The 17,909-nt window shown below is 41.4% G+C and overlaps 1 protein-coding gene across 1 annotated transcript in view; it reads left to right on the top strand.

The window, feature by feature from the left end:
* The window catches only part of gckr (glucokinase (hexokinase 4) regulator), a 177,020-nt gene that overhangs the window by 65,084 nt on the left and 94,027 nt on the right, over window positions 1-17,909 (top strand). Inside the window, exons 5-8 of the mRNA XM_072499054.1 lie at window positions 13,599-13,660; window positions 13,744-13,810; window positions 14,734-14,787; window positions 16,706-16,800. Of these exons, the coding sequence (XP_072355155.1) occupies window positions 13,599-13,660; window positions 13,744-13,810; window positions 14,734-14,787; window positions 16,706-16,800 (278 nt within the window). The remainder of the gene's footprint in view (window positions 1-13,598; window positions 13,661-13,743; window positions 13,811-14,733; window positions 14,788-16,705; window positions 16,801-17,909) is intronic.

Below are 17,909 nucleotides of genomic sequence, written 5' to 3'. Positions count from 1 at the left end.
TTTACAGCGTGCAGTGTATCGGTATACCAGTACCTGGGTAACCAGTTCTGATTTATGAGTATTTACAGTGTGCAGTGTATTTGTATATCAGGCCCAGAGTAACCAGTTCTGATTGATGAGTATTTACAGTGTGCAGTGTATTTGTACATCAGGACCAGGATAACCAGTTCTGATTTATGATTATTTACAGCGTGCAGTGTATCGGTATACCAGGACCAGAGTAAACAGTTCTGATTTATGAGTATTTACAGTGTGCAGTGTATTTGTATATCAGGCCCAGAGTAACCAGTTCTGATTTATGAGTATTTACAGTGTGCCGTGTATTTGTTTATCAGGACCAGAGTAACCAGTTCTGATTTATGAGTATTTGCAATGTGCAGTGTATTTGTATATCAGGACCAGAGTAACCAGTCCTGATTTATGAGTATTTTCAGTGTGCAGTGTATTTGTATATCAGGACCAGAGTAACCAGTTCTGATTCATGAGTATTTTCAGTGTGCAGTGTATTTGTATATCAGGACCAAAGTAACCAGTTCTGATTTATGAGTATTTAAAGAGTGCAGTGTATTTGTATTTCAGGACCAGCGTAACCAGTCCTGATTTATGAGTATTTACAGTGTGCAGTGTATCGGTATATCAGGCCCAGAGTGACCAGTTCTGATTTATGAGTACTTACAGTGTGCAGTGTATTTGTATATCAGGACCAGAGTAACCAGTTCTGATTTATGAGTATTTACAGTGTGCAGTGTATTTGTATATCAGGACCAAAGTAACCAGTTCTGATTTATGAGTATTTACAGTGTGCAGTGTATTTGTATATCAGGACCAGAGTAACCAGTTCTGTTTTATGAGTATTCACAGTGTGCAGTGTATTTGTATATCAGGACCAGAGTAACCAGTCCTGATTTATGAGTATTTACAGCGTGCAGTGTATCGGTATACCAGGACCAGAGTAACCAGTTCTGATTTATGAGTATTTACAGTGTGCAGTGTATTTGGATATCAGGACCAGAGTAACCAGTTCTGATTTATGAGTATTCACAGTATGCAGTGTATTTGTATATCAGGACCAGAGTAACCAGTCCTGATTCATGCGTATTTACAGTGTGCAGTGTATTTGTATATCAGGACCAGAGTAACCAGTTCTGATTTATGAGTATTTACAGTGTGCAGTGTATTTGTATATCAGGACCAGAGTAACCAGTTCTGGTTTATGAGTATTTACAGCCTGCAGTGTATCGGTATACCAGGACCAGAGTAACCAGATCTGATTCATGAGTATTTACAGTGTGCAGTGTATTTGTATATCAGGCCCAGAGTAACCAGTTCTGATTGATGAGTATTTACAGTGTGCAGTGTATTTGTACATCAGGACCAGGATAACCAGTTCTGATTCATGATTATTTACAGCGTGCAGTGTATCGGTATACCAGGACCAAAGTAACCAGTTCTGATTTATGAGTATTTACAGTGTGCAGTGTATTTGTATATCAGGCCCAGAGTAACCAGTTCTGATTTATGAGTATTTACAGTGTGCAGTGTATTTGTGCATCAGGACCAGGATAACCAGTTCTGATTTATGATTATTTACAGCGTGCAGTGTATCGGTATACCAGGACCAGAGTAAACAGTTCTGATTCATGAGTATTTACAGTGTGCAGTGTATTTGTATATCAGGCCCAGAGTAACCAGTTCTGATTCATGAGTATTTACAGTGTGCCGTGTATTTGTTTGTCAGGACCAGAGTAACCAGTTCTGATTTATGAGTATTTACAATGTGCAGTGTATTTGTATATCAGGACCAGAGGAACCAGTCCTGATTTATGAGTATTTTCAGTGTGCAGTGTATTTGTATATCAGGACCAGAGTAACCAGTTCTGATTCATGAGTATTTTCAGTGTGCAGTGTATTTGTATATCAGGACCAAAGTAACCAGTTCTGATTTATGAGTATTTAAAGTGTGCAGTGTATTTGTATTTCAGGGCCAGCGTAACCAGTCCTGATTTATGAGTATTTACAGTGTGCAGTGTATCGGTATATCAGGCCCAGAGTAACCAGTTCTGATTTATGAGTATTTACAGTGTGCAGTGTATTTGTATATCAGGACCAGAGTAACCAGTTCTGATTTATGAGTATTTACAGTGTGCAGTGTATTTGTATATCAGGACCAGAGTAACCAGTTCTGTTTTATGAGTATTCACAGTGTGCAGTGTATTTGTATATCAGGACCAGGATAACCAGTTCTGATTCATGAGTATTTACAGCGTGCAGTGTATCGTTATACCAGTACCTGGGTAACGAGTTCTGATTTATGAGTATTTACAGTGTGCAGTGTATTTGTATATCAGGCCCAGAGTAACCAGTTCTGATTGATGAGTATTTACAGTGTGCAGTGTATTTGTACATCAGGACCAGGATAACCAGTTCTGATTTATGATTATTTACAGCGTGCAGTGTATCGGTATACCAGGACCAGAGTAAACAGTTCTGATTTATGAGTATTTACAGTGTGCAGTGTATTTGTATATCAGGCCCAGAGTAACCAGTTCTGATTTATGGGTATTTACAGTGTGCCGTGTATTTGTTTATCAGGACCAGAGTAACCAGTTCTGATTTATGAGTATTTGCAATGTGCAGTGTATTTGTATATCAGGACCAGAGTAACCAGTCCTGATTTAGGAGTATTTACAGTGTGCAGTGTATTTGTATATCAGGCCCAGAGTAACCAGTTCTGATTCATGAGTATTTTCAGTGTGCAGTGTATTTGTATATCAGGACCAAAGTAACCAGTTCTGATTTATGAGTATTTAAAGAGTGCAGTGTATTTGTATTTCAGGACCAGCGTAACCAGTCCTGATTTATGAGTATTTACAGTGTGCAGTGTATCGGTATATCAGGCCCAGAGTGACCAGTTCTGATTTATGAGTATTTACAGTGTGCAGTGTATTTGTATATCAGGACCAGAGTAACCAGTTCTGATTTATGAGTATTTACAGTGTGCAGTGTATTTGTATATCAGGACCAAAGTAACCAGTTCTGATTTATGAGTATTTACAGTGTGCAGTGTATTTGTATATCAGGACCAGAGTAACCAGTTCTGTTTTATGAGTATTCACAGTGTGCAGTGTATTTGTATATCAGGACCAGAGTAACCAGTCCTGATTTATGAGTATTTACAGCGTGCAGTGTATCGGTATACCAGGACCAGAGTAACCAGTTCTGATTTATGAGTATTTACAGTGTGCAGTGTATTTGGATATCAGGACCAGAGTAACCAGTTCTGATTTATGAGTATTCACAGTATGCAGTGTATTTGTATATCAGGACCAGAGTAACCAGTCCTGATTCATGCGTATTTACAGTGTGCAGTGTATTTGTATATCAGGACCAGAGTAACCAGTTCTCATTAATGAGTATTTACAGTGTGCAGTGTATTTGTATACCAGGACCAGAGTAACCAGTTCTGATTTATGAGTATTTACAGTGTGCAGTGTATCGGTATACCAGGACCAGAGTAACCAGTTCTAATTTATGAGTATTTACAGTGTGCAGTGTATTTGTATATCAGGACCAGAGTAACCAGTTCTGATTCATGAGTATTTACAGTGTGCAGTGTATTTGTATATCAGGACCAGAGTAACCAGTTCTGATTTATGAGTATTTACAGTGTGCAGTGTATTTGTATACCAGGACCAGAGTAACCAGTTCTGATTCATGAGTATTTACAGTGTGCAGTATATTTGTATATCAGGACCAGAGTAACCAGTTCTGATTCATGAGTATTTACAGCGTGCAGTGTATTAGTATACCAGGACCAGAGTAACCAGTTCTGATTTATGATTGTTTACAGTGTGCAGTGTATTTGTATATCAGGACCAGAGTAACCAGTTCTGATTTATGAGTATTTACAGTGTGCAGTGTATTTGTATCTCAGGACCAGAGTAACCAGTTCTGGTTTATGAGTATTTACAGCCTGCAGTGTATCGGTATACCAGGACCAGAGTAACCAGTTCTGATTTATGAGTATTTACAGTGTGCAGTGTATTTGTATATCATGCCCAGAGTAACCAGTTCTGATTGATGAGTATTTACAGTGCGCAGTGTATTTGTACATCAGGACCAGGATAACCAGTTCTGATTCATGATTATTTACAGCGTGCAGTGTATCGGTATACCAGGACCAAAGTAACCAGTTCTGATTTATGAGTATTTACAGTGTGCAGTGTATTTGTATATCAGGCCCAGAGTAACCAGTTCTGATTGATGAGTATTTACAGTGTGCAGTGTATTTGTACATCAGGACCAGAATAACCAGTTCTGATTTATGATTATTTACAGCTTGCAGTGTATCGGTATACCAGGACCAGAGTAAACAGTTCTGATTTATGAGTATTTACAGTGTGCAGTGTATTTGTATATCAGGCCCAGAGTAACCAGTTCTGATTTATGAGTATTTACAGTGTGCCGTGTATTTGTTTATCAGGACCAGAGTAACCAGTTCTGATTTATGAGTATTTACAATGTGCAGTGTATTTGTATATCAGGACCAGAGTAACCAGTCCTGATTTATGAGTATTTTCAGTGTGCAGTGTATTTGTATATCAGGACCAGAGTAACCAGTTCTGATTTATGAGTATTTACAGTGTGCAGTGTATTTGTATATCAGGACCAAAGTAACCAGTTCTGATTTATGAGTATTTAAAGTATGCAGTGTATTTGTATTTCAGGACCAGCGTAACCAGTCCTGATTTTTGAGTATTTACAGTGTGCAGTGTATCGGTATATCAGGCCCAGAGTAACCAGTTCTGATTTATGAGTATTTACAGTGTGCAGTGTATTTGTATATCAGGACCAGAGTAACCAGTTCTGATTGATGAGTATTTACAGTGTGCAGTGTATTTGTATATCAGGACCAGAGTAACCAGTTCTGTTTTATGAGTATTCACAGTGTGCAGTGTATTTGTATATCAGGACCAGGATAACCAGTTCTGATTTATGAGTATTTACAGCGTGCAGTGTATCGGTATACCAGTACCTGGGTAACCAGTTCTGATTTATGAGTATTTACAGTGTGCAGTGTATTTGTATATCAGGCCCAGAGTAACCAGTTCTGATTGGTGAGTATTTACAGTGTGCAGTGTATTTGTACATCAGGACCAGGATAACCAGTTCTGATTTATGATTATTTACAGCGTGCAGTGTATCGGTATACCAGGACCAGAGTAAACAGTTCTGATTTATGAGTATTTACAGTGTGCAGTGTATTTGTATATCAGGCCCAGAGTAACCAGTTCTGATTTATGAGTATTTACAGTGTGCCGTGTATTTATTTATCAGGACCAGAGTAACCAGTTCTGATTTATGAGTATTTACAATGTGCAGTGTATTTGTATATCAGGGCCAGAGTAACCAGTCCTGATTTATGAGTATTTTCAGTGTGCAGTGTATTTGTATATCAGGACCAGAGTAACCAGTTCTGATTTATGAGTATTTTCAGTGTGCAGTGTATTTGTATATCAGGACCAAAGTAACCAGTTCTGATTTATGAGTATTTAAAGTGTGCAGTGTATTTGTATTTCAGGACCAGCGTAACCAGTCCTGATTTATGAGTATTTACAGTGTGCAGTGTATCGGTATATCAGGCCCAGAGTAACCAGTTCTGATTTATGAGTATTTACAGTGTGCAGTGTATCGGTATATCAGGCCCAGAGTAACCAGTTCTGATTTATGAGTATTTACAGTGTGCAGTGTATTTGTATATCAGGACCAGAGTAACCAGTTCTGATTTATGAGTATTTACAGTGTGCAGTGTATTTGTATATCAGGACCAGAGTAACCAGTTCTGATTTATGAGTATTTACAGTGTGCAGTGTATTTGTATATCAGGACCAAAGTAACCAGTTCTGATTTATGAGTATTTAAAGTGTGCAGTGTATTTGTATTTCAGGACCAGCGTAACCAGTCCTGATTTATGAGTATTTACAGTGTGCAGTGTATCGGTATATCAGGCCCAGAGTAACCAGTTCTGATTTATGAGTATTCACAGTGTGCAGTGTATTTGTATATCAGGACCAGGATAACCAGTTCTGATTTATGAGTATTTACAGCGTGCAGTGTATCGGTATACCAGTACCTGGGTAACCAGTTCTGATTTATGAGTATTTTCAGTGTGCAGTGTATTTGTATATCAGGCCCAGAGTAACCAGTTCTGATTGATGAGTATTTACAGTGTGCAGTGTATTTGTACATCAGGACCAGGATAACCAGTTCTGATTTATGATTATTTACAGCGTGCAGTGTATCGGTATACCAGGACCAGAGTAAACAGTTCTGATTTATGAGTATTTACAGTGTGCAGTGTATTTGTATATCAGGCCCAGAGTAACCAGTTCTGATTTATGAGTATTTACAGTGTGCCGTGTATTTATTTATCAGGACCAGAGTAACCAGTTCTGATTTATGAGTATTTACAATGTGCAGTGTATTTGTATATCAGGACCAGAGTAACCAGTCCTGATTTATGAGTATTTTCAGTGTGCAGTGTATTTGTATATCAGGACCAGAGTAACCAGTTCTGATTTATGAGTATTTTCAGTGTGCAGTGTATTTGTATATCAGGACCAAAGTAACCAGTTCTGATTTATGAGTATTTACAGTGTGCAGTGTATTTGTATTTCAGGACCAGCGTAACCAGTCCTGATTTATGAGTATTTACAGTGTGCAGTGTATCGGTATATCAGGCCCAGAGTAACCAGTTCTGATTTATGAGTATTTACAGTGTGCAGTGTATTTGTATATCAGGACCAGAGTAACCAGTTCTGATTTATGAGTATTTACAGTGTGCAGTGTATTTGTATATCAGGACCAAAGTAACCAGTTCTGATTTATGAGTATTTACAGTGTGCAGTGTATTTGCATATCAGGACCAGCGTAACCAGTTCTGTTTTATGAGTATTCACAGTGTGCAGTGTATTTGTATATCAGGACCAGGATAACCAGTTCTGATTTATGAGTATTTACAGCGTGCAGTGTATCGGTATACCAGTACCTGGGTAACGAGTCCTGATTTATGAGTATTTACAGTGTGCAGTGTATTTGTATATCAGGACCAGAGTAACCAGTCTTGATTTATGAGTGTTTACAGTGTGCAGCGTATTTGTATATCAGGAACAGAGTAACCAGTCCAGATTCATGAGTATTTACAGTGTGCAGTGTATTTGTATATCAGGACCAGATTAACCAGTTCTGATTTATGAGTATTTACAGTGTGCAGTGTATTTGTATATCAGGACCAGAGTCACCAGTTCTGATTTATGAGTATTTACAGCATGCAGTGTATCAGTATACCAGGACCAGAGTAACCAGTTCTGATTTATGAGTGTTTACAGTGTGCAGTGTATTTGTATATAAGGACCAGAGTAACCAGTTCTGATTTATGAGTATTTTCAGTGTGCATTGTATTTGTATATCAGGCCCAGAGTAACCAGTTCTGATTTATGAGTATTTACAGTGTGCAGTGTATCGGTATATTGGGACCAAAGTAACCAGTTCTGATTTATGAGTATTTACAGTGTGCAGTGTATTTGTATTTCAGGACCAGAGTAACCAGTACTGATTTATGAGTATTTACAGTGTGCAGTGTATCGGTATATCAGGCACAGAGTAACCAGTTCTGATTTATGAGTATTTACAGTGTGCAGTGTATTTGTATATCAGGACCAGAGTAACCAGTTCTGATTTATGAGTATTTACAGTGTGCAGTGTATTTGTATATCAGGACCAAAGTAACCAGTTCTGATTTATGAGTATTTACAGTGTGCAGTGTATTTGCATATCAGGACCAGAGTAACGAGTCCTGATTTATGAGTATTTACAGTGTGCAGTGTATTTGTATATCAGGACCAGAGTAACCAGTCTTGATTTATGAGTGTTTACAGTGTGCAGTGTATTTGTATATCAGGAACAGAGTAACCAGTCCAGATTCATGAGTATTTACAGTGTGCAGTGTATTTGTATATCAGGACCAGAGTAACCAGTTCTGATTTATGATTATTTACAATGTGCAGTGTATTTGTATACCAGGACCAGAGTAACCAGTTCTGATTTATGAGTATTTACAGTGTGCAGTGTATTTGTATATCAGGACCAGAGTAACCAGTTCTGATTTATGAGTATTTACAGCGTGCAGTGTATCAGTATACCAGGACCAGAGTAACCAGTTCTGATCATTGAGTGTTTACAGTGTGCAGTGTATTTGTATATCAGGACCAGAGTAACCAGTTCTGATTTATGAGTATTTACAGTCTGCAGTGTATTTGTATATCAGGACCAGAGTAACCAGTTCTGGTTTATGAGTATTTACAGCGTGCAGTGTATCGGTATACCAGGACCAGATAACCAGTTCTGATTTATGAGTATTTACAGTGTGCAGTGTATTTGTATATCAGGCCCAGAGTAACCAGTTCTGATTGATGATTATTTACAGTGTGCAGTGTATTTGTACATCAGGACCAGGATAACCAGTTCTGATTTATGATTATTTACAGCGTGCAGTGTATCGGTATGCCAGGACCAGAGTAACCAGTTCTGATTTATGATTATTTACAGTGTGCAGTGTATTTGTATATCAGGCCCAGAGTAACCAGTTCTGATTTATGAGTATTTACAGTGTGCCGTGTATTTGTTTATCAGGACCAGAGTAACCAGTTCTGATTTATGAGTATTTACAATGTGCAGTGTATTTGTATATCAGGACCAGAGTAACCAGTCCTGATTTATGAGTATTAACAGTGTGCAGTGTATTTGTATATTAGGACCAGGATAACCAGTTCTGATTTATGTGTATTTACAGTGTGCAGTGTATTTGTACATCAGGACCAGAGTAACCAGTCCTGATTTATGAGTATTTACAGTGTGCAGTGTATTTGTATATCAGGACCAGAGTAACCAGTTCTGATTGATGAGTATTTACAGTGTGCAGTGTATTTGTATATCAGGACCAGAGTAACCAGTTCTGATTTATGTGTATTTACAGTGTGCAGTGTATTTGTATATCAAGACCAGAGTCACCAGTCCTGATTTATGAGTGTTTACAGTGTGCAGTGTATTTGTACATCAGGAACAGAGTAACCAGTCCAGATTTATGAGTATTAACAGTGTGCAGTGTATTTGTATATTAGGACCAGGATAACCAGTTCTGATTTATGAGTATTTACAGTGTGCAGTGTATTTGTACATCAGGACCAGAGTAACCAGTCCTGATTTATGAGTATTTACAGCGTGCAGTGTATCGGTATACCAGGACCAGAGTAACCAGTTCTGATTTATGAGTATTTACAGTGTGCAGTGTATTTGTATATCAGGACCAGAGTAACCAGTCCAGATTCATGAGTATTTACAGTGTGCAGTGTATTTGTATATCAGGACCGAAGTAACCAGTTCTGATTGATGAGTATTTACCGTGTGCAGTGTATTTGTATATCAGGACCAGAGTAACCAGTTCTGATTTATGAGTATTTACAGTGTGCAGTGTATTTGTATATCCGGACCAGAGTAACCAGTTCTGATTCATGAGTATTTACAGTGTGCAGTGTATTTGTATATCAGGACCAGAGTAACCAGTTCTGATTTATGAGTATTTACAGCGTGCAGTGTATTTGTATATCAGGACCAGAGTAACCAGTACTGATTCATGAGTATTTACAGTGTGCAGTGTATCGGTATATCAGGACCAGAGTAACCAGACCTGATTTATGAGTATTTACAGTGTGCAGTGTATTTGTATATCAGGACCAGAGTAACCAGTTCTGATTCATGAGTATTTACAGTATGCAGTGTATTTGTTTATCAGGACCAGAGTAACCAGTCCTGATTTATGAGTATTTACAGTGTGCAGTGTATTTGTATATCAGGACCAGAGTAACCAGTTCTGATTTATGAGCATTTACAGTGTGCAGTGTATTTGTTTATCAGGACCAGGATAACCAGTTCTGATTCATGAGTATTTACAGTGTGCAGTGTATTTGTATATCAGGACCAGAGTAACCAGTTCTGATTTATGAGTATTTACAGTGTGCAGTGTATTTGTTTATCAGGACCAGGATAACCAGTTCTGATTTATGTGTATTTACAGTGTGCAGTGTATTTGTATATCAGGACCAGAGTAACCAGTCCTGATTTATGAGTATTTACAGTGTGCAGTGTATTTGTTTATCAGGACCAGAGTAACCAGTTCTGATTTATGAGTATTTACAGTGTGCAGTGTATTTGTTTATCAGGACCAGGATAACCAGTTCTGATTTATGAGTATTTACAGTGTGCAGTGTATTTGTATATCAGGACCAGAGTAACCAGTTCTGATTTATGAGTATTTACAGTGTGCAGTGTATTTGTTTATCAGGACCAGGATAACCAGTTCTGATTTATGAGTATTTACAGTGTGCAGTGTATTTGTATATCAGGACCAGAGTAACCAGTTCTGATTTATGAGTATTTACAGTGTGCAGTGTATTTGTTTATCAGGACCAGAGTAACCAGTTCTGATTTATGAGTATTTACAGTGTGCAGTGTATCGGTATATCAGGAACACAGTAACCAGTCCTGATGCTAGTTATGGATATCTAGAATACATAATGTTTACTTTGTGCCTGGCAAACTCCTTATTTGAGCATCGCTATTCAATTACACGTAAACACACCACCAACTGCACACTTCTGCCATTGGCTTCATAAACTGCATAAATTGATGATCACTGTTCTGATACCTGCAACATAACGTATAGATTCTAAGGGAAATTTGGTTTGCTCTGACTTCCTGTTGTCAAAACCAGAGGAGATTCCCTCATGTGGGAGATCCACTCGTGCTGCATTTGGGCCAGCGCGGTAGCACACGTGGCGAGCACTGTGGCTTCACAGGGCCAGGGTCCCATGTTCGATTGCCCGCACTGTCTGCGCGGAGTCTGCACATTCTCCTTGTGTCTGCGTGGGTTTCCTCCGGGTGCTCCGGTTTCCTCCCACAGTCCAAAGATGTGCAGGTTAGGTGGATTGGCCATGATGAATTGCCTTTAGTGTCCAAAATGTTTAGGAGGGGTTATTGGGTTCTGGGGAGAGGGTGGAAGTGAGGGCTTAGGTGGGTCGGTGCAGACCCGATGGGCCGAATAGCCTCCTTCTGCACTGTATGTTCTATGTACTATAATTATGGCTGGAATTCTCTGGCAGTTGGAATTCTCTGTTTCCCGGCGGTGTGAGGTGGCTTCAATGAGAAATCCCATTGACAAGCGACGGGTGTATAGAATCCCGCCACCAGTGAATGGCATGCTGTTGAGAAACACGCCTGGGGAACCGGAAAATCCAGCCCATGTGTCACTGTCTTTTTAGCTGGGTGAGTGTGGGGAAATGGGGAAAGCGGCTGCCTGCCTTCTGTTCCTCACATGAATGGCAGACAACTAGCCATCGAAGGTAGCATGGACCATCTTGACAGGTGCCATGGACACCCGAGGCCTGTCTAATACAATCATCAGGTGGGGTTGTAATCCACCCGCCTGCCCGAAACAAGCAGATTACTTAAATATATAAATAAAAGACCAGCATTGATTTCCAACTGGAAGGACAGAATAGAAGTGTCAGACAAACAGTTTGGGGAACTGTCAGCGTGGGGAGCTTGCTGATTGGATGATTCTTTAGCTCATATGTTTAAATGGTTCAGTTCTATCAATAGTCTCTCTTATGCCCATTATCTACAACCCGAAATCAGGCATTTCACAATTTGACCTGTTTATTATTTTCAGCATTAATTCTGTAAACCGATTAGGCTTGAGTTGAAGTTAAACTTCTCCCACTCCTGAACTGGCTGATAGATTCATGGAAGAGAACCAAAAGCTGGTTGGTACCTCCTTGTGCTGGGCTCCCGGAGGGGGCCGAGGGAGTGGATGCCACGGCATATGTGGCAGACATGCTGCAGAAGCTGGTGGGGGAGGATTTCTTCCCGCGTCCGTTGGAGCTGGACAGGGCACACAGAGTGCAGGCGAGGCAGCCGCGAGGGGGGGGGGCCTGGGCGATGGTGGTCGGGGGCTCCGGGCGATGGTGGTCAGGTTCCATAGGTTCGGGGACAAGGAGCGGGTCCTACAGTGGGCCAAGAACACGAAGAGCTGCTTATGGAACAACAGTGTCCTGCGCATCTATCAGGATCTGAGCCAGGAGGTGGCCAGAAGGAGGGCAGCCGACAGACAAATTAAAGAGATCCTGTTTAACAAGAAGGTCAAGTTCGGGCTACTTTTTCCGGCGCGGCTTTGGGGTCACATACCGGGAACAGCCGCGTTATTTGGACGACCCGGAGGAAGCGATGGACTTCGCTAAGGGGCACGGACTGGTGCCGAACTGAGGACCCATGGACTCAAGTTAGAGTGTTTCAAGAGATGTTTGCATTTGTTTGTGGCTTGCCCTTCGTGTTAGTGATGTCGTTCGGCATGTTCTTTTACTTAACATTTGGGGTGTTCTTGTGTTTGTTTTTGCCTGTTTGAAAGTTTGTTTTTGCCGGTTTGAAAGTTTTAAAGTTAAAGTCATAGTTAAAGGTTAAGTTATTGGGCGCTGGGGGGCGGTACGGGTTCTTTTTGCTATTTTTCTGGTAATGTTGGGAGGGGGGTGGGTGGTAGCGCCCACCTCATTACACAGTTTGAATTGCACTATTGTGGGGGTGAGCTTTGTTCTTTGTTTGTTTTTTCTCTGTTTCGGTCCCAGAGCGATTGCTCGAACAGGGCTGTTCTGGGGAAGAGGTGTTGATGGGCGAGGGGGAGGGGAGCGGGGGGACAATAGGTGGGAGACATGGTGGTGCCGGAGGTGAGAGTCACCAGGCTAGCTGCTTTGAGCTAGTCAATGGGAGCGAGGTGGGGGGGGGTGTATACAGCCAGTATATGTCAGGGGTTAGGTTACAGGGGGTTGTTGCTGCTGGGGGGGGGGGGGGGAGATGATCTGCTGACGAGGGAGGGAACTGAACCAGGTAACAGGGAAGAGGTCGGGGGTGGGAGCTGCCAAGAGGCGGACCGGGGGGGGCACGGCACATGGGCAGGGGGTGGGCCCAAGAAGGGTGATGGCTGATCGGCGCAGGGAGGGTCAGGGTGTCCTCCAACCAGGCTGATCACCTGGAATGTTCGAGGGTTAAACAGGCCGGTCAAGAGGGCACGTGTGTTCGCGCACTTACGGGCTCTGAAGGCAGATGTAATGTTGCTGCAGGAGACACATTTGAGAGTGGCGGACCAGATTAGATTACGGAAGGGCTGGGTTAGCCAGGTCTTCCATTCGGGGCTTGATGCTAAGACCAGAGCGGCCGCGATCATGATTAACAAACGGGTTCAATTTGAGGCGGACAGCACAGTTGCGGATGGTGGTGGTAGATTTCTCATGGCCCGGGAGAAGCTTGAGGTGGTGAGGGTGGTCCTGGTACCTCCTTGTGCTTTCTGGCTTAGGGTATGTGGCTCAGTGAGAAAAACAGAAAAACTAAAGGTTACCGCACATTGGCAAGACACTAATAATTTATTGCATCATGCTTAAAATGTTTTTGGAATGCTGTGTTAAAGCAATTTAATCTATCTTTATTGATTTCAGTCTTCCTTCAACAATTTGTTCAAAACATCAAGCTATGGTTACATTATTGCTGGGGGAGACAAGTAAGTGTGAATGATGAAATATGGGATTTGTAGTTATAAAAAGTGATTCCACTAAAAAAAACTTATTTTGTGATGATCTGCAGAGCACTAATAACCTCTCAGGAACTTCCTGAAGATAATCCAGAGGCAGGAATTAACATGTTAATCAAAGTAAGTTTAACTATAATAATACATTCTTCTTCACCAAGCTATGTTTTATTGCATCATGTATGACGATAAAGGTTCATTGCTCTGCAGTTTTCTTCAGATGTAAGGGTGACATGGTGGCACAGTGGTTAGCACTGCTGCCTCACAGCGTCAAGGATCCCTGGTTCAATTCTGGCCTTGGGTGACTCTGTGGAGTTTGCATTTTCTTACTGTGTCTGTGGGAGTTTCCTCCAGGTGCTCCAGTTTCATCCCACACATGTAAAAGTTAGGTGGATTGGCCATGCTAAATTGCCCCCTAGTGTGCAAAGGTTAGGTGCGGTTACAGGGATATGTCGGGGGAATGGGCCTAATGGAGCTCTTTCAGAGGTTCGGTGCAGTCTCAATGGGCCGAATGGCCTCCTTCTAACTGTAGGGGTTCTGTGAAATTCTACAGTAGATTATGTCATGTGTTGCAATTAAGAAATCAATTTGCCATTCCATTCATAATATTTTGAGAAAGACCTTTGACCATTTACCAAGATGGGCAGAATAGTTTAAATAAACGAAGGTAACAAACAGAAAAAATACTTCCATTGCTTATACTTGCACAAATAATGTACTGTCACCTTCATTAATTTTTATATTTGTGTTCTTTTGAGACAGAAGGGTAGATATTTACTTTGTGGGATCGTGTAAGGCTCTTACAAAACTAATAATGAATCTATAGCTCATTTTGTATCTTTCAATTTTTATTGCCATGAATTCTCAAAAGAACCTTCCTTTTTCACAGTAAGAATGTAATACAACAACAGTTATGTTTTGAAAATCAGTTCCTCAGTGTTATATTGTTAGTAGCATATTTTTTTAACAAATAGCAAGAAGACATAATAGAGTTAACAATGAGAAATCTATTAATAATTTTTATTAAATGGAATGCTTATTTGCAGATTTCAGAAAGGAAAAAGAAAGTAATGTTCATCGGAATTTCATGTGGATTGTCAGTAAGTGTATTGGAATACATAATTAGTGTTTATTGTTCTGTTCTGTTGCATTTGCTACCTTATACCAAACTTAATATAAATATTTTTAAATGCAATGAGATAAACTTCCATCATCATAGAAATCAATTGGATTACCATAGAGTATGATCTACAATGGGTGGGTAATCAACTTCACAAGGTTATTGTTTAGGCAGTGAATATAAAACTAGTCCTTTAGGTCTCTAGATTCACATTTCAACGTTCATTTGTAATTTCTCTCACAGAGTGGAGCCCACCCACACACTTGTAATTTGTGAAAATGATTAATCACCCTCATAAACAACTTATTATCTGATATTCCAATCTATGACTAAAGCGCTTAGAGACATGGATGATGTTGTGGTAGAGGCAAAATATTACATTGTTTATTTCATTCTGTCACCCCAGTACTAATAGCTTCATTAGGTCTTTTGACAGTAAATTCTCTCCCCCTTCCCATTGCCAATATGATTTGCTTTGTAGAGTAAATTATTTAGCACTTAACGGCAACCGGCTGTCAATTAATTGTGTGGTATAAAGAAAAACATGAATGTTACTATGATTAAACTTGATAAAGCATGGAAATATAAATATATCTTCAAACTAACACCAAATAAAATTTATAATTGTAATAGTAATTAACCTGTTATTATGAGCGAGGCATTTTCAGAACCCCAAAATGTCTCATGGAGTTCACCCAACCTCTCCCTTTAATGGACTTGTTGCTTTTCCGAGCACGCGGCTTGTCCCCTAGGTGTGATATTACAATTATGGACACGTGGGTTTTTAAACACAAAACACTGTTTATTCCATGAACTCAACTTAACATCTTAAATAAACATTGGATCTCTTAACACCCTTTCCTTCAAAGATAACTCAGAAAATATTGCAACAGTAAATATTTCCTTAAAATGTTCCTTCAAACTTCCAAGAAACTGAACACCTTTAAACAAAATCACATCAGGTTAAAGGCTTTACCTTAAATCACCCAAATGATCCAGAGATGGTCTTTTATGGCAGACATCACAGCAAATCCAGCTCACTGCAAAACACAGACACTCACAAGCTCTTTTCAAACTAACTGCAAAACATGGACACACACCAGCTCTTTTCAAAACTGAAACTAAAAACCTGCAAAACTAAACTGCAAAATGGCTGACCTGACCTCAGCCCCACCCACTCTCTGACATCACTGTTTTCTGAAAGGTACATTGCTTAAACATCCATATCTTAAAAGTACTCTGACATGACACTGTTTACACAGTGATGCAAAATTCCTTTAATCTCTGTTTAAGGCAGTAACCCATTTATAATAGACAACAGATCTATGCCTTCATTAATGAAGTGAGCAAGGAACCCTGACATAGAAAGTTAAGTTGTTCATTACTAATAGAGTCATACAGGACAGAAGAAGCCCTTCTGCCCATTGAGGCACACCACCATTCCAACCCATCAAAGTTTTATGAGGTTTTCAGGAATCCGCAAGTGTTTCTCCAGCTGTAGAGCACACTTTGAGCCTCCTGGTATTTTCTAATGCGCCGTAAGTCTTCTTTAGCGGGGTGTTTCCATGATCCTATAAATACAAAAGATCAAAGAAGAAGTTTCAGGAAGCTTGGGTCAGAGTTAGCGCTACAATACAGTCACCACAATTCGGACTCTTGCTTACTGTGAGCAGGATCATGGAGTCACATCCTGAAGAAGAAAGTATGTGTGTCATCACATTGTGAGGCACATCATAGTTATTGCTCAGCTGTGGCATGAAGCTGATGTAGCTCTATGTATAAAATAATACAGTAAAGTAAATTGGGATCAGCAGTTTACGTTTCTGCTATCTCAGGTTTACCATGGCGTTAATTAACTTTTACTTTAAGGTCACATTAAGTACTTTTCCTGTTTGCAGGCTCCATTTGTAGCTGGTCAGCTGGATGTCTGCATGAACAACCTAGACAAGTTCATCCCTGTTCTAGTGGGGTTCAATCCAATTAATATGGCAAGGTAAGAAATACCCAAAGGCTAATATCAGATCCAGTTATTTCTAGGCTTTTGTAATATACTCAGGACCTGGGGCGGGATTCTCCGACCCCCCCGCCGGGTCGGATAATCGCCAGGTGGGAAAGCGTGAATCCTGCCCCCGTCGGCCGCCGAATTCTCCGGCACTGAAAATTTGGCGAGGGCAGGAATGCCCCCCCCCCCCCGGGGATTCTCCGGCCCGCGATGGGCAGAAGTCCCGCTGCTGTCATGCCAGTCCCGCCAGCGTGAATCAAACCACCTATCTTACCGGCGGGACTGGTGGCGCGGGCGGGCTCTGGGGTCCTGGGGGGGGGGCGATCTGGCCCCACGGGGTGCCCCCACGGTGGCCTGGCCCGCGATCAGGGCCCACCGATCCGCAGGCGGGCTTGTGCCGTGGGGGCACTCTTTTCCTTCCGCCTCAGCCATAGCCTCCGCGATGCTGATGCGGAAGTGACCCCCCCCCTGCGCATGCGCGGGGATTACGTCAGCAGCTGCTGACGCTACCGCGCATGCGCGGACTTCCGCCGGCCGCCGAAGTCCCTTCGGCCCCGGCTGCCATGGCGCCAAAGGCCTTTCCCGCCGGCCGGTGGCGCGCCAACCACTCCGGCGCGGGCCTAGCCCCTCAAGGTGAGGGCTTGGTCCCTAAAGGTGCCCAACGCCGGAGTGGTTCACGCCACTCCATCCTGCCGGTACCCCCCGCCCCGCCGGGTAGGGGAGAATCCCGGCCGATTCTTCTGTACCTTCAGTGCAAACTCCATGCTCTCATGTAAGGTTCATAGATTGCTCTTTTATAGTGTCACACAGCAATTGTGCAGCTGTACCTAAAAGTATTTCTTTTATGTATTTCTGTCATCACAAACTGTCTTTTGTGCTCCTAATAACCTACATCTGTTAAACGTGCTTATCTTACCCGGTACTTCAACGTGTTGGGGAGGGGAATAGACAGCAAGCATAAATGGAGGGAGAGGGTGGGGTGTGGGCTGGGGCAAACACAGAGTTGGAAGAGGTGTCAAAGTCGTGGTTGAAAAAGCAGATTTCCAGGGCTTTCAAAAATGGGGTGATGTGGAAGGGTTTGGGAAGAGAATTCACACATG

The sequence above is a fragment of the Scyliorhinus torazame genome, chromosome 4 (assembly GCF_047496885.1).
Source record: "Scyliorhinus torazame isolate Kashiwa2021f chromosome 4, sScyTor2.1, whole genome shotgun sequence".
Classification (NCBI taxonomy): Eukaryota; Metazoa; Chordata; class Chondrichthyes; order Carcharhiniformes; family Scyliorhinidae; genus Scyliorhinus; species Scyliorhinus torazame.
The sequence above is the reverse complement of the archived record's forward strand: the minus strand, read 5'-3'. Positions and strand labels throughout refer to the sequence as shown.